Consider the following 18,041-nt stretch of genomic DNA (forward strand, 5'->3'; position numbering starts at 1 on the left):
GACTGCTTCAGTATATCATTAAATAATGAACTCGCTCTTTGTGATCACAAAATTCATGACAGTCAAAATTATTCAGCAAGGGATAGAAGCTCTTCACAGAACTTCCAGATAATTAGAAAGTGAACTGATACTCCAGGAGATACTAAGTACATACATGAGCACATGACATATTTTAAAGAATTCATATTAAATTATCAGAGGCCTAACTGCAGTCCATGTTATTATTACACTGACTTGTAGACATACAGCTTGATGTGTGCAGTTGCTCACTTATATTATGGGACTAAACTGGGATGTGATAAGAAATCTAAAATGCATCAACAGTCTTAGGGGTATTTGTCAAAATAGAGATTGTTTTATGAAGCAAGTTTTACAATTTTTCTGAACAGTGGGATGAAAAAAGGTCTCTATTCTTTTTCAACACGTTTTTGTAGACAGCAGCCTGATCACTAGGAGAGGGGGAGAAGCAGAGGAAGAGCCAGAATGCAAACAGAAAAGCATGCTTTGTGGTACCAACAGCATAAGGCCAGACAAAGGAAAACACTTGGGTTAAATGGAAGAGGTTCAACATGAACCTGCTTTTACCTCTTCTATGCAATTTTTTTTTAAATTATAAAAAGTAGCCCTTTAAAAACACAGAGAGGTTATGCCAAAGAAAGAAGTCCACACACAGGATAATTGATGTAGCACATTCTCATGCACAGCCATAAGGGACTCATTCATAGCATATCAGTGGGTTTAACACATTGAGCTACAGAAATATTTTATGATTAGTATACTAGAATCAGCCAAGACTTCACATCAGCTTAATTGTCAAAATGGCACATCCATCCACAAAAAGCAAAAGTCATACAGACATTTTTGTCTTTTTCCTATTTCAGTTATAACTGTCCATCTTAACAAAAAAAATCCAGTTAAAATTCTAATACTGTTTCATATACAAAACTATCTATTTTAACTAGGTTTAAAAATAAAATAATTCTCTATCCTTAAGAATGAATTGTTCCCAAATGAGCTTGTAGTAGATCTAGGAGCAAAACAATAAAAAAGACTCTGATTTGAAACTCAAGTCATTCTTCTCACGCAGGGCCTTACTGAGAGGTCTTCTAGTTTAATCCAAATTGACATCAGTTTGAGAAGACTCTGTTTGCATTCCTTCCCTACAGCTAATGGAAAACATAACACAAACCATATAAGGCAATGTTCTTATTGGTCTACTAACACATACTTTCTTCTCACCACTGTTCCCTTTGCATTGTCCACCCAGAATCTTTTATGATAGCAACCCAGAGAGTTTCAGGTGCTCCTCCTTACCACTCAGCCAGTACTGAGCTGCTTCTGAGATCTGTCTGGGAATGAGCAACTCCCAACACCCCAACCCCGTGGATTTGTATTGTCTGAACAAGAATGGGGTGCAACAGGAATTTGGGTCTCATGCCAAAGGTGGCAAACAGACTGCCTGCTCAACATAGCTTGCATATGTAGATGTTTGAATGATGATACAGGAAAAAGAGCCATTTTAGACCTAGGATGTCTGTGGTTTTGTCAGAAATGAAGTGCCGTAAGATGCTGTTGTAATTTGAGGGGATGTTCAGGAATGCATTTCTCCTCCCTTGATATGTGTTGACATAAATTGTACAGAGGAACTCTCAGAGGACACAGTGCTTTGGATCTATAAAATGTTCATGACTGGCTCTTTGATAGTACCAGCTGGCAATCTGGGGGGTTGTGTATTTTATTTCATATCTTGGTAGCAGTTTATTAAAAGATTAAGAGAGAAAGCACATGTGCAAGATACTGTATTTCCAAGACCAGTGTGATTTTCCAAGCAGTGAAGCAATGGTAAATACAATTAAAATGCCACATTGCTGCCTATATACTGTTCTAGGCATCTGCCCATTTTTGGCATAGAGAGGAAATCCAAATCTGACATGTAGGATCTCAGATGATGAACATGAGTGAGACCTGGCATCAATTATCAGATGCTAGATTAATTTGGAAGGACTGGTACTAGGTGGGAGCAGGGGAGAAAAGCAAATAATTAATAAGTCATTTCTTTTCCTTTCAAATTAATAGAGTGCTAGGAAGTAAAACAAACTGTGGAACTTTGTACTTTATTTCTTGCTGATGTTTGTGAGAATCATTTCATACTTTACAAGGTAGCACCATTCCTTTGTGCAAAACCCCCATTTTTACATGCCTGATATGTCATCATAGGGGGTTTTTCCCCTCTTACACTACTGTACTGTTTTTCCCTGTGCATTCATTACAACTTGTTTCTTCTTGAGGATGGAGCAATATTGTCCTCTGTTGTAAGTCACATACAATAGTAACAGGAATAGTACGTGTGTTTTGACTTAAAGTTTGCTGTTTGGGATCGGTTTATCAGGAAATTCTAGTCTACTTCTAGTCAAGTATTTTTTTCCCTTGATAATAGATAAATGGTGCTTTGAGACAGCTGGGGAGGACAGCAGTGATCTCCAAGGCCTGTCTATAAAAAAAATAAATTGCTTTTTGGGTTTCAGCATGCTTTGTTCTACCTGGTTTTTGCTTTACTTCTTTTATGGAAGAAATGACAGATGGTAGTATTACCACATGCCATTAGCACACCCAAAAAAGATACCACTAACAGTAGACAGGGCAGAGCTGTGGATCGTCTGTCTTGATTTTGTGCCCAAGAGACAGTTACCGATGTTAGTGTTTAAATGATTTGTCAGTAGATTTGTGTTAATACCTTTCCCGACTCTTAGGTGACCTTATTTTCAGTGAAGGACAGTGTACTTCTCCACCAAGAGAGCAACTAGATAAGGATTACATGGGAGTTGAAGCATTGTTATTTTTAATTCCTTATGTGTGGTCAGCATCAACTCTGGGAAAAGATATATGATTAACCCTGATAATCACTTCAAGATCAAATCTTTAATTAAAATCCTAACAGGTGAGATAGGGAGTCTGTCTTGATGTAAAAACATGCTTTATGAGAGTGGAAGCATGCCACAGACATATTTACATCCTCTTTAGTTTTCTCTAATGTGCAGAGATTTAATTTGACACTGGAAGTAGACCAATCTTATTATTTATTTATAATATAAGCTCTGATGCTATATCATGGCAGATAGTATCTTCACAGAGTCAAGCTGTGTCGTTTGTGTTCTGACTCCTTTGGAGCTGTGGCTTTGTGGTATCTGTTTGACTATGCAGAGTGCAGTGTGGAAAAAGTAATCAGACAAACAGCTGTATATAGGCCAAGAAATTGCTGAAGTGTGTCATAATATGAGCCAAATACGTAAATCCCAATAAATGAGCAAAGATGTTAGTGTTTAGATTGAGAATGGCTGAAGAGAGTTTTCATGCTATTGTTCAGTGGATGTTTAGAACAGTAACATTAATTCCTGTGTTGTTTGTAAGGTAGATAACACTGTGTCATTTAATGGTAAAGCGAGGTGTAAATGTAAGATAATGTAAGATTAGTATATGTACAACTGATTTGCACTTTTAGTGTTATGTACAGTAATCACAAAAGTGTTCTTGTACTTTATTCATACATGACAGGCATAACTGTATTCTTATGTACATGATGTACATTTTATATATATATGGAAATACCATGTATTCATGAATATATAAATGTTCAGATAAAAAGGTAGACATAGGGTAAACATGATGATTATTTAGTGTAATGTTTTACATAAAAAGAATAGAAACCTGACATCCCTAATATTTGGGTAAAATTGGTTTCTACTTGTGTTTAAAGACTCTAACAATATATTATTCTGTGATTGCTGGTGATGCCTGCTTTTGGAAGAGCAACATTGTAGTTCTCCATCTGATGAGAATAAAATAAAGCTGTGAAGACTATAGTGAGTAAAAGAATATGTTGTAGCAGAAAAGTGTTGCATAAAAAGATCCTTCAAGTATTTGAGCTGGGTTATTCCCCATAACATCTGACACTGCAATGTGTATTGTTAGTGTCTTACAGAAAGCCATCTATTGGGTAGAACTTTACAAGTCTGCTCATTTGTGAAACTCCTGGTGTGTGCACTCAAGTTATTGAGTTTGTAATCAAACAGTTGGATTCTTTCACAGGCAAAATCAGGCTGAAGAGGCCAAAAAGTAAGGTCTTCCATAGAAGTTTGTGCATAATTTTTGTGACATTTGATAACATCATCAAGGAAAAATTTGAGGCGAATTAGAAAAAACCCAACCTACCAGACTGTATCTTAACATAAAGACAAATAGGTACTATACGAAAAATGTATTTTAAAATACTGATGAAATCAGTTGAATGTATGCTGTGTTATGTATTAATATGCTATCTTACACCAGTCAGACTTTAGACTGGTTCAAAACAGAACTTTTAAAATAGACATCATTTTAGGCTTTTATGTAGTAGGGTAAAATGTGAAAAGCATGTATGTATAATATTTTTTAGGATTAACAGTGCTTTGTTTTAAGGAAAGGTTTAATATTCTCATAAAAATTTGAATATTTCAGAAGCTCCCCTGACACATTCATCTTGTTCCTGCCAAGATATTTGTAACCTTACAAAAAAATGTGTGTGTTTTTTTAAAGTGAATAGATTTTTCAAACAAAATAGTGTGCATTTTGCAGGATAAAGAAAGTACATTACCAGTGGGTCAAGGGAGGTGATCCCACCCCTCTGCTCAGCCCTGGTGAGGTTGCACCTGGACTGCTGTGTCCAGTTCTGCGTTCCTCAGGACAAGGGAGACATGGAGCTCCTGGAGCAGGTCCAGTGGAGGGACACAATGCTGATCAAGCAACAAGAGCATCTCTTTCATGAGGAAAGGCTGAGGGAGCTGGGCCTGTTCAGCATCAAGAAGAGGTGACTGAGAGGGGACCTCACCAGTATCTGAAGGGAGGGTGCCAAGATGACAGACCCAGGCTCTTCTCACTGGCGCCCAGCGATAGCACAAGAGGCAATGGGCAGCAACTGATGCACAAAAAGTTCCACCTGAGTATAAGTAAGAACTTCTTTACTGTGCAGGTGACCAAGTACTGGAACTGGTTGCCCAGAGAGCTTGTGGAGTTTCCTTCACAGGTGGTATTCAGGAACTGTCTGCAATCCTTTGCCATGTGCTCTGGGATGATCCTGCTTGAGCAGGAAGGTTGGATCAGATGACCCCCTCTGGGCTCCCTTCCAACCTGGCCCATTCTGTGATAAGACAAGAGAGCCCATCTGAATTTTTACACTGTTCATATACATGCTGTCTAATGTCATCCTCTTTTGGGGGTTTGATTTTTTATTTAATAAAAATAGGAAAACCCCATGAATTCCAGACAAAACTTTCACATGAGAATGGTTCTCCCAAGGTTTTGTGCTGTAAAATCTTCTGCTTCACCTTTAGGTCAAACATAAACCTCATTACGTTTATGGGGTAAAGTCTGAAGGTCCCACCCCGTCTGAAAGGCAGCATGACTCAGCACAAGAGCTTTGCACGTGTTTCCACAGTCCTAGTAGCTAATTTCCTTTCATGCTTAAATTTTTAGAAGAAAAATATTATTATATTTTATTAATGAGAATTATTAGTACTAGTTTGTAAGTGAAAGCATTTCTTTCCATGCCACTTTACTTTTTAATTATGACATTTAGGCATTCTGCACTGGCTGTGGAGACACTGAAGCAGCAATGTTTGGTTTGGTTGCTGAGTGTTGCATAGTGGTGCAGTTTATTGGAATCTGCTATTAGGCTTTAATATCTCTGCAATGCTAGCACTTCTGGCAGGCTGTTCTTTAGGAACTAATACACATTTGTTCCATTCGTCTGCCTACCCGTTCTACTCTCCAAGCTATACAGGAATCAATGTCTTGTGGCAGAACACCACACGATGATGGCTCCAGAGAGCCTCTGGCTCCCTGCTTGCCCCAGCTGGGGATGTGCATTCCCCTGTTGCTCCTGCTTTTGCACATTGTGGTGCTGGGCAGGGGATGCAGCCTAGTGTGGGGGCTGGGATGGAACTGATCACAGGGATTATGTTAATCAAAAGCCATCATCACCACATACACCCCTTGCTGAATGTCACCAGAATCAAACACTCACAACCTTAAGTGGGGAACATGTACATTAAACTCACTTTAAATCAGGGGATTTAAACATAGCTTTGCCTTTGCTTATATAACTCTTTCTCACTCTGAATGGTATATAGCACTTTTTTCCCTGAGAGATTGGCCAATATTCAAAAATGTCAATGCCTACACTGCCTCACATGTAGGAGAGCAGATAATCACATTGTGAGGAAAGAAGGCAATGTGTGAGTTGTTAAAAATGTAACCTAATTTCTGTTTAATCTTAAATCAAAAGCACTGCAGCAGTACTGCACAAGCAGGCCTCTGGATTTATTTTTTTTTTTTTCCTATCCAAATGTTAATTAGCATTTGATTTTAAAAGCTTGGGAAACACTGGTTCATATTTGATACTTCTGTAGGAAAAAAAAGTGATGGTAAATCATATAAGAAAAATAAACAGAAGACATTCTTGGATTTTTGTGTAGTCTTCAGTCAAGTGGCTGACTCCTAGTACAAAGCATAAAAGACCGAGGCAAATTTCAGAATGAACCTTTTCAAAAATCAGAGAGTATTGATTGCATCTGTATTTTAGTCTCTGTAAATGCTGATTCAAGTCATTGTAGGCATAAGATTTTACCAATTACTTCAAAAGCTATTCCAGTCATCTTAAGATCTGGTTGGGAGCATATATACGCATTTTGTCATAAGTTGTTCACTTGCAGACTGTCAAAAGCTATGCTAGCAGTGGTTGGAACCTGCTACTTAGAAGGAAGGACCTGATCTGATTCCCTGCTGACAAAGAAGCAAGTTACCCTTTGTCAGCTGCTTCACTGCAGCTGCTTATGTGCCAGAAAGACAATGCTTAAAAAATGAGAGTTTTACCATAAAAGAAAAAGCCACAAGATGAACAGAACTGCAGCATGAAGCAAGAACTTTACTGAGAGGATCCTAACACTGTTTCTATCCATAATGATTTTTTCAGAATGGCAGAGACTCATGGCTTGATGGAGAGATTGGAGAATGCAGTGACTCGACTTGAATCATTATTTTCAGATTCACAGAGATCTGGTGGAATGGAGTGTGATGGCATCAATGGAGTCAATGGAAGTAAGTATGTTATTTTGAAGTACTATCTCTCTGTTATTAAAAAATTGCAAGTAATGTATGTTTGTTTTCTAAGAGGAAATGCGATCCCAACTTCTACAAATTCTGTATCAAAATAATTTAAATATTTAAATATAAATATATTTTAAATATTTTCAAAAAATTATTTAGAAATGTCACGTGACAAACTTGGTAGCATGTCCAGTTCTAAACTAATATGGCCTAGAAAATTAATGATTTTACTGTTTCTTAAATATACTCAATGTCTCAAACTTTATTACTCTTTCCATTTTAACAATTATATTTACAACTTACATTGTTGTAAATAATTCCCCAGGTGAAAATGTCTGCTTGAGGCCAATTAGCAGAAGAAATGAGACATCCCCTAAATGTAGAACATATATAATCCTATAGAAGTTACCAATATAAACACTGTTGATTTGCCAGCTCTCTCTGAAGTTCACGGTGCAGACCCACTTAATTTGTTTATCATCCTTAATCAAATATGAGTTTATTAGGAAGCATTTTTTCATTAAGGACTGCTATACATCCATGGCCTTACATTGTTATCTCTTGAGCTCTCTTTTCTCAAGTGGCTCTCCAAAGCACTACATTCTGGTATATTTGGAGAATATACCAAAAAAACCCTATTCTTTGTCTATTCACATCATACCATCAAATCATATTTTTTCACCCTTTAAATTTTGTGGTACCTGAAAGTTACAGGCTAAATAACTTTACATGTGTGGTACTTCTAAATCTGGTAGAATAGAAGTGCTCTTTCCTTTCTCCAAAACTTGTTTTGTCTTCCAGAACCCTAACATACATCTCTTTATTAGATTCATGTTTTTTGCTCTCTGTATTCCTTGCCCTTTCTTGCATTCTCTAGAGAAGAGCACATCCCAGCATGGACTCAGCTGCTGTACAGAAGCTTCAGGACACATGGAAAGTTGTAGGCAGCTTCCTTTACTGACACAGCAGCAAGTGAAGTGTGTGAGCTGCTGTATTGTCCTTTATGCCAGTCAACACATGCCTGAACTGTACGCCACGGGCCTGCAAAGTGGCAGCTGCTGTGGAGCAGCTGACTGAGAGCAGTGTGTTTCTGTGGCAGGAAGAGAGTTTCTTCCAGCAGCCTTCCATGGCAGATGAGTTAGTCAGTCACAGAAAGGTTCAGTAAAAAAGTGGTTGCAGTCCAGAGAAAACCTAGGCAGCTAGTAAACTGTAGCAAAGTCAGGGAGAAGTATTTAACAGATGAATCAATCACCACTCAGAATTGTGCCATTCTCAAAGAATTCAGTCATGTAATGGGTCCATTTATTTGAACCTGTATTTATCCAGAGCACAGTATTGCAGAACCAGGGCTGCTTTCAGAGCAGGATATAACTCATCATGCCAGGTACTTCCATGCAAACTGCTTATATTCTTGACCTGACCTAAGAGCTCAGGTGAAAAGATTCACCCCCGGGGAAGCAGAGCCTGAACGCCCCAACAGATCTCTAGAAGAAATCAACTGAGAAGTCTTGTTGAAGTGTGGTTATAAAACACACCCACTGGGAGACTGCAGTAAGAAGCTGAGATGAGCAGCACCATGGGGTGCTTGCCAGGCTGCGTGACGTCTCCATGCAGAGCTGTCTCACACAAGGACTCAGGAATCAGCTTTTGCTGGTGCAGTTGGGAAAGTCTTCTGTTTGTGTGACTGGTTTCAGTTTCAGTTTGTGTGTACAGTGCCCCAAACACCACTCTGCCTCTGCAGAGGTTCACACACCAACACAGCCACTGCAAAGGAAACAGTCTTACAAGTCTCTTTTTTCTTTTTCTCCATCAAAATTGACAGTCGTGCCAGAGTGTGACCTATTTTAAATCTCCAGTTGAAATGGAGGTATATTTCTTTCTTCAGCCGTGACCTCCATCCCCTAAAAGACCATTCCATAATTATAATTATTAAAAAAAAAAAAAAAAAATCAGCCTTGGCTTTTCAGTTAATACATTTTCAGAAACAGGATGTTACAGGATATCTGTACCTTTACTGTTTTCCTAAATGGCATTACAACAGCAGGATTGCAAATAAATCATTCTGTTGCTCTGCATGGCCCACAGCAAATTCTAGTAAATGCTCCTGGGAGTGAGCTGCATTGAAAAGTGAAAAATAGCATAGTTGCTTTCTAGTTCTGCATAGGACAATTTGATGAACTGTTATGTAAAACTCTGCTCTAAAGGAAAATGTTACAATGACTCTTACAAAGAACATAAATGGGCTTTGGAAAGCATCTCCACAGCTAAAACCTTTTGTGCATTAGGTAATTTGAGGGGTTTACACACAAACACTTAATATGGAAGAAAGCCCAGAAATTCCTCAGAATTGTCAGTGAATGGCATCAAGAGAACAAAAGGAGCCTTGAAATCCCACCTAGCTGACTAACTACATTTTCTTTTCCACACAGGCCACTGCAAACTCCAGTTGCTAGAGCCTGTCTTTTTTTCTGTCATGGAGCCAGATGACTCTTGTGGAATAAAGAGGGCTTTCATGATTATGAATTTGAACACAATTGTTATAGAGTGTCAAAAGGTTAAAGAAAATTCTCTGGGGAAAGCCTGGTACCTCTTCAGAGCAATCCTCAGGCTTCATTAATGAGGGAGAGAGGCAGGGAAGAATTTTAACCTTGTTCTTTCAGATCCTACGTAAGTCATAGATTCATGTGTGTGTCATTCATGCTAGATCTGGAAAAGGTTCTGAGGCACAGACAAGACATGAGGGGGTAAAGAGAGGGTTGTAAAGCATCCAAGGAAACATTATTTTTGCTATTTTAACTACTACATAATGCCATGTAGAAGCCAGATGCTTAAGAAACTGAGGCCCATCTGCATTTTCTGAGTGTCCACTTTATCAGGAAACTGCTCTGTGTACTATATTGAAAATAGCAGCTTAATTCATATATATAGTCAATGGGATATGTAATCTCAAATACTTGTTTGAGCCTTCTTTATCCAGTGACAGTTTCGCAAGGTGAGACAACAAAATGAGGAGATTACAGAGCTTTATCTCACCGCATAAATCTACTGTCAACCCATTCCAAAGACTCTCTTACTGGAAATGGAATTGGTTGCTATTAAAAGCCACCAAACAACACAGTGATCTTCAGGAATGGGTAATTTAAAAATAGTTGTTAAGTTGTTAAGTACAGTGCAGGTTCTTTTTAGGGGATAATATTTGGTTAAAGTACAATAGGGGAATTTTGTTAAGAGAGTTAGACTTCTCAGGTCACTCCTTTGAAGGGATGGGAGACGTTTGTTTTAGCACTTGTTATTTTAAGACAAAAGAGTCTTCCCATTACATTATACACAGGAAATTATCTTAAAGTTCCTATTCAAGTTCTACCAAGAGTGGGATTTTTTTTCTCTTCTTTCTGTCGTGGACAAAAATAATTTTACATCCTTTTTCACTGATTTCATAAATCAGAAATGAAGTTACAGCAATCTCCTTGGTTTCTATGATACATCTCCTCCATCTGCTACACGTGTCCTATGCATTATATACTTTATGAACCCATTATAATGGAATATTCCTATTCTACAGGCATAGCACCATATGTGGAAGCCTTTGATAGGCTGCTGAATGGAAGTGTTGCTGAGTTTCTCAGGTACAGCAAGATTCTTGAAGGTGATGTGAAGACACATGTAAGTATTTACACAGATTTTCCCATGATGATACAAGTGTACAAGTCTTGGAATCTGTGTGATCAGCCTTGATTTCTGAGTAGAGGAGTGTCTTAATAGCAGAATAAACTCTAAGTTATTCATTCTTGTAGTAGTGATAGCCTGGTGTAAAACACTGAGAACAGTTGGTTTGGGAAGGGCACAAGGTTGTATGGATTCATAAGAAGAGATTGCTTGCCTTCTACAGCACCAAAGTTGAGCACCATAGAATGCAAAATATATAAATATTCTCAGTAACAAGCAATTTGAATAGTTTTGTCAGCTGCTGAGCTCTTTGCAGGACAGGAACACAATTAAGAGCATGTTCCAACAAATTAGGAGCAAAGAACAGGTGGGCCCAAGCAATGATAACTTCCTATGGTTGTTTTCGAGTCATGTGTATCATCATTCCAATTAATATAGCGATTTTGTTCTGGTTGTTTGTTTTTATTACTGATATCTCTTTCTTTTGTAAGAGTGTAGCAAACTAAAAAAATGATTCAGCTGTTTAAATGACCTTTTGTTAAAAATATAAGTTATAGCAAGGAAGTACTATGGCATAATTTTCATGATGACAGTACTTCCTAACCTTATGATCTTAACCTTGTGATCAGAAGTTGTGTCGTTTTATTTTTTTAAGCTGGTCTTCCCTAAAATGGGTGGTGATAGAATTGACAAGGGATGGACTCACTAACAGCTTACCAGTATAGATTTGAGAAAAAACAAAAACATCCCACGCACAAAAGATCTGGGTTCAGTGCAAGGTGGATCTGAAGGAGTTTGAAGCTTTTGACTTTTCTAGTGGATCCATGCCATCAGGCCTTCCTCTGTGTGTACAGTTCCCAGTTGATTGCTGCTGCTGCTCTACATAACAAACACTGTAGCCAGAAAAACAGGCAGTCCTACAAGCTACTGAGATTCATGTTGCAAGGCCAACATAAATATTCTTCAGGACAACCAAAGCAACCAGTCTACTTACGGAGAGAGATGACTGGATTATTTGTGATCTGTGTTTTTTATTGTGGTGTTACATGTTCTGGTTTGTAGGGCAGAGTTTCTAACCTAGTTAGGCCTAGAAAACAGGAGGGAGTAAGGAGACCAGGCAATTCTAGATGATCTTTGTTTTTCTAAGGAAATTATGCACTCCCTTTTCACTTCATAAAGGTTAGACAATTATACTGTAAACTACAATATATGCACATTGTTCTTCAGAGAAACTAGGGAAAAATAAATAAAGGGGGGGTCAGAGGGTTGGAGGAAGAATTATGAACATAACTGAACAGAGAATTTCTCCCTGGAAAGGATTGATTCTAACTTGGTTTTTACATTCATTAGACATGATTATTTTGCAGTTGATTTCTCAACAGTTTAGATCTGAGTGATACAAAAATAACCTTACTACCAATACTAAGCAGGGAAAGGGATTGCATTTAACCTTCTAAATTGCTAAATCCTCTTTAATATAAACTATCTGTAAATGTTTAAACCATTAAATCAGTAAGTGTATTAATTTATGCATTTGTCACTATTTCATACTCATAATTGAGGCCATATAAAAGATTATTAATAATTTGTCAGCCAAGTCTGTGGACAGTCCCTAGCATGTTGTTGATGATAGTGTAATGCAAGCTGTGATACAGAGTATTTGTTAGTGCCATGAGCTTAGACATTAGCTTTCTTTACATAAAGAAACTGATGATTCTGATTGCAGCCTACTAAATATTCTGAAATCTTAGATTCTGGATTTACAGTGGTTTACAGACTGGTTGCCTTATGCTCATGCTTATCACTGAAGCAACATCTGTGCTTTACCTTAACAAGTGGAACAAGGAGTATTTTTCTTCTGGGTGTCTTATAGACCATGTGTCCTCAGCATTATACTTGCAGCTGCTGTCTCTTTCATATAATGAGCTGAAGGGAAGGTTGTATTTTATTTCAAAAAACACCTGTTGCCTTGAAAAACCTCACATACCTGACAGACCAGAATGGTAATACGAGAGAAAGAGAGACTTCATATTATGCCAAAGAAATTAAGGATTTAATATGATGCGTTTCATTCTGATGGCTGTAACGATTGTGTGGTTTGTGTGCCTGGCAAAAGGAAGAATTCAGACAAAACTGATATCTGTTGGGGAGCCTTGTTTCTATTTTTTCAGCATGCTGTACTCTTACAAAGTCTGTTGAAAGAGAACAAAACAAACAAACCATAAAGAAAAACTAATAGCTAGCTTCTGGCTCTGTGAAACACAGCAGCACAGTGGGTTTTACAGAGATTAGTTTATCAGAGTTCTGCTTAGGCTCAATCTTGAGAGCAACATATTTCTTATTCAAATTACAGTACATGTAGTGGTGAATCTCTGAGGCCAGCTGCACTGAAGAAATTAACCACTTTTTAAAAGACAGAGAGAATGGTTAGGCTTTTACATACTCTGTTTAAAACAAATTACCGTGAGCAGCTAAGATCTTTTCCTTGTTCTATCAGTGTGGAATAAAGACCTGGTGATTATATGGATATTTCTATGAAATGCAAAGTCTGCTACAGGCACAGATTTTATGAAACCACTTTCTGCTGTCCATGTCATAACTGTAGAGCATGTGAAAGAGTGAATCAGTGAAAGAGTGAATGTGGCCAGGAATGCTACTAAACAGCTGTCTTTGGCTTGACATACCAGTGTCTTGGAGGCTGTCACCAACCATTACAAGTTGTAGCAGCCCTGAAGCTGACTCACCATATGTGCCAACACCAAAAACTGTCCTTCTGTCAGAATGAGGGAAATTCAAAATCAGTATAAAGCAGATTGTGACTTTACAGCACAGGCCATGAATCCAGCACTGCAGAAAATGTGTTAAGGATGACAAGGAGCTGCTTGTGGAAGGTAAGTCCACCTTTAGACTGTGTCCCAGTGAGGAAGCTGGGTTCAAGCAGGTTTGATGGGCTCTTTGCCTTGGCAAAGCAAAGAAAGCAAGACTTTAGAATGCCAAGATGCAGGTTTTTGTAATGTGTTTATTATGAGCTTCCTCACATTATTTTTGTTTATGTGCTATCTCAAGTGGTGGAATACTTTGGCTTGAGTTTGAGTAATGTACCAGATGAGACATCACGATAGGAAGAGAATGTACTGGTTCTACAAGAGAAGGATAGATAACCTCACATTTCTATATTTTAGTATTTTATGTGGTACACAGCAGAGCATAATTACAGCCTTCTGTCAAACACATAAGCTAATACTTGCCTTTTTTTAAAATGTTTATTTGTAAAAATCTTATAACCTTCCAACCCCACCAGTTGAAAGAACAGATTGTCTGTGTGATTCATTTATGTTCCCTCTTCTCTCATCCAAGTTATTTATCTTGGAATGGAAAACTATGAAAATATGGATGCATTTTCCCTCTTCTCTTCCATCAACTTCCAGTTGCTGAAATTCAGAGCTCAAGATAGGAGGTCAAACAGCTTGGAGCATTCAGAAATGAAGTGGTTGTTGGTTCAGTTGCTCCTTATTGGAAGAGAGTTTAGATGCAATCCATTGCATATATGACTGCATGAACAAGGTAGCACAGAGAAATAATTCACAGCACATTATCCAGTCTGCAGGAGTTCTCTGTATGCATGCACTGGTTTCTTATCATGGTGAGCAGAGAAAGCAATGTGCACCCTGCAAATGTCATATGCACATACCCAGAGAATTGCTTTTCCTTATCTGTTACATGAAAGCAGTGACATTCTTCTCTTCTGCCCAGTAAAGTCCACATAAATATAAACAGAGAGCTGAAAGCAGGAGGTATGTTTTATGAGATATATATGCTCTTTGCAAAGTGCCACACGGGCTTGGATGATCAGTGAAGTTAAAAAGTCCTGCCTTCCTCTTTTTTTCCAAAGAGTAGTTATGACACATGAAATAGCTGCATGTTGTCCTTTCATGTGAGAGATGCCGAAGAGTGAGTCAATGACATTCATAGCCCTGAACTTTGAACAGGATGTGGTGCTGTCTGTGCTACACCAAAAAAACCCCACTTTTGCACTTTATCTTAGCTAATCTAAATGCAGACTATCAAACCCATTATTTGACTGATTCCTCATTAACAAGGCAATTTGCTTACAGGGCAGCAGAATGCACAAGTGTACTCTCGTGTTCATCTTTTGTGCTCAGGCTGTGTGGTTTTAGGCATTGTGTTGAAAGTTGAATTAGAGCTCAGAGAGGAGGATGATGTCAACATGCCCAAAGAGAACCTTGCTGTCAGGCTGCCTTTGCATTTCTGTGAGATGTGTTTTCTACTACATGGCATAAACACCAAACCAAGATGCTACTGCAGGACTGGGGAAAATGGAATACATAAAAAAAGAATAAAAAGACATGTTTTGGACAGCACACAAAGAGAAAGAGACTTAAGAGTGTAGAAAACGGTAGTGCTGTCCACCAAAAGGGAAAATAAAATAAAATCATCAGCTTTGGAAATCCATCAGTGTTAAAGTTGATTTTGTAATGCTAATTCAGCTGTGTTTCTCACCTTATATATGCACTACAAGACACTTCATAACATGAGCAATAAAGAATGTTCACTTTAATAGTAAAAGAAAGATGGAAATGCAATATATGCAATCTAGCCAAGAGGCTAATTTAGAGTTTTGTTCAGGAAAAAAGTGACATTTCTAGGAGTTTTACAACTTTTGATTGTTCTGTTCAAAAGGACAACTTCCCATATGGCCTAGGGATTGTGTCTGGCTTTCAAAACAAGCAGGATTTATTGAATCAGGTGCAGTAGTGTGCAGATATGCTTGCACCTCTTGGACTGAAAGACTGGTTGGGAATAAAGATGGCTCCTAAGCATGAAGGACCTGTCCATTACAAGTCTAGAACACCACCCCCTGAAAGAGTCGGAGTTTTTGTGACAGTTTTGATGGAACCTGGATCAGACTCTTAGTTTCTTGACACTGACATTGCAGTAAATACCACTTGTTTTTCTTATTTTTTAAAAAGGCAAGGAAGGGATAAAAGTCAAAAACAAGTACTGAAAAATAAATGCCATGGTGGCCAGTACTAGGCATTTAGTTGTGTATTGCAGGCACAAGAAACATGCACCCATAAATTTAGGGGGGATAGTGGTGGGAATATATAATGAGAACATTCCATTTGGTATTTCCTCAGAAACATAAGAAATCAGAAACACAAATACTCAAGACTGTCAAGAGTTATTCATAGTCTGTTTTCATGGGGTTTCTCTGCATATGGAGCAGTTCCTGACTTAATCCATAAGCAGTTGGTTTTAAAGTAGTGCAGTTGTTCAGGGACCATTACAGACCATTTTATACCAAGGTCGAAAACTATTGCCCCCTAAAAAGAATTTTATGTGTACATGGTTACTCAGTACAATGGGATTTTCTGGTTTCCCAAGGATGCTAGAAAAAGGTATCAGAATTATTTGAGTGGGAAACCTTATATGCAGTGTGAAAACAAAGAAAAATCCATCATGTTTGCCCAAGAAAATGATAGATAAGTTGCTCTTATGAAAAAAAAATCTGATTGTGAAGGTTTCTTTAATTGACCAGATTAATTCAGCGTAAGTATTGAGTGTTCAAACTAGATATAAGGCGGTCCATGTTTTACCAATCAATTTACTTAATGAATGGAGCAATTAATCAAGGCATACATTAATTTTTGGACATTTGAAGTCAAAGTCAGAACTGATCATATGCTTTAGCTCATGCTAATTTTGCTGTCCTCTATAAAATTTTTTTCATTGAAGCCCTTTAAGAGAATATTTGAGTCAGCTGGCAGGAAACCAGTTTTTCTTGGGGTTTTTCCAGGAGAAGCAGTGTACAGACTAGAGGCATAAGAGTTCCACAAGTTGAAAACCACTGTGTCAGCTTAACCAGAAATCATAAGGTGATAAAATTACATGGCTTAAAGAGTGAGCTAAATCACAGATGGCTTTAGAGTGTGAACCACCTGCACTCACAGCCACAAATACAGTGTGAGAGTCTCTCCATGAGCTTGTTGAAAAGCCATTGCTTAGGACACTTGCTGGTGTAATGTCAGGAGAAAACTTATTAGGGGAGGGTTGGATATATGGAGTTGGCACCAAACCAAGGTCCATGAGGAAGCCTTGGTAAGGTAATCAGACTTCTGTTTTTTTCTCTGTTTCAAAGCAGTCCAGGATCTAGAGAGCATAGGTAGCAGTCAGCTCAGGCACTCACCATCGCAACAGTGAGGTGTGTGGTTCTCACAGCAGTAATTTCTAGTGAACCACTGCCAAGTTACACTTTCTTGATCCATCAGAAAAACAAAGACAGCATCCTTGCTATTGTCATCAGCATGAACCTCTTGTGACTGAAAATTCTTTTTACTGGTGCTTATAGGTCTTATTTCTCTGGTGAAAATTATGGGTTGGAGTAGTAACATAATTTAAACTCATTTGTTTCAATCTGAGAAATACACATCCAGGAATACTTTTTTTTGCCCCCTTTTTCTTTTCTGTTTTGGGACACATGCTTGAACCATGTCATTTGTTGCTACAGGCTATGAGTAAGAATTTTATTAATTTTCAGTCTCATTCTTTCTGAAGAGCACGTGTACACTCTTTTCACTCATCTGCCTCCCCATCCCTGACCTGCTTTTATTTTGCTAGTTGGTTGCAACTGTTTTGAGTGTATAGAAATGCTGGGCTTGGAAACTGAGAAGGCTGTTCATTGTCGTCAGCAAAAAACCAAACAATGAGCTCAGAATCTGGCTCTTCAGTCAGTTTCTCGTAAAAAGGAGTTCAGTGAATAATGAGAATTGAGCCACAAGGGAAACCAGTGTGTGGTTTGAATGTTGTTTTAAATAAGCTGGGAGTGCTGTCAGGAGGGACAAGGGTATAATGTGGCCACAAATGTGCATTGCCTTTTTTTTATCCAATATGAATTGCATGATCAATATGGTCACATTTCTGAACATTGAAGAGTCCATTAGGATAGATTGAACCATGTCACTGTCACTGCAAACTTCTTTTAGTCTACTGACACCCATAAATTGAACTATATATTTCCACAATTAATCTGAACTGCAAAGCAGTTTAAGTATTGGTTTAATATATAAGTTTAATTATGTGTTTTATCCCAGAGATACAGTAAAAAGATTCATTTAGGATTTTTATGTAGAACTTTGAGGCTGAAATATTTCTTTCATTTTGCTTTAATACATGTTCTGTTAAAAAAACCACATTCGTTCAGATCTGCTTTTCAA

At 38.0% G+C, this 18,041-nt stretch overlaps 1 protein-coding gene across 1 annotated transcript in view; it reads left to right on the forward strand.

The window, feature by feature from the left end:
* The window catches only part of CAP2 (cyclase associated actin cytoskeleton regulatory protein 2), a 69,225-nt gene that overhangs the window by 4,809 nt on the left and 46,375 nt on the right, over positions 1–18,041 (forward strand). Inside the window, exons 2-3 of the mRNA XM_058830886.1 lie at positions 7,007–7,131; positions 10,703–10,803. Coding sequence (XP_058686869.1) covers positions 7,008–7,131; positions 10,703–10,803 — 225 coding nt within the window. The 5' untranslated portion in view covers position 7,007. The remainder of the gene's footprint in view (positions 1–7,006; positions 7,132–10,702; positions 10,804–18,041) is intronic.

Source organism: Poecile atricapillus, chromosome 2 (assembly GCF_030490865.1).
Source record: "Poecile atricapillus isolate bPoeAtr1 chromosome 2, bPoeAtr1.hap1, whole genome shotgun sequence".
NCBI classification, from domain to species: Eukaryota; Metazoa; Chordata; class Aves; order Passeriformes; family Paridae; genus Poecile; species Poecile atricapillus.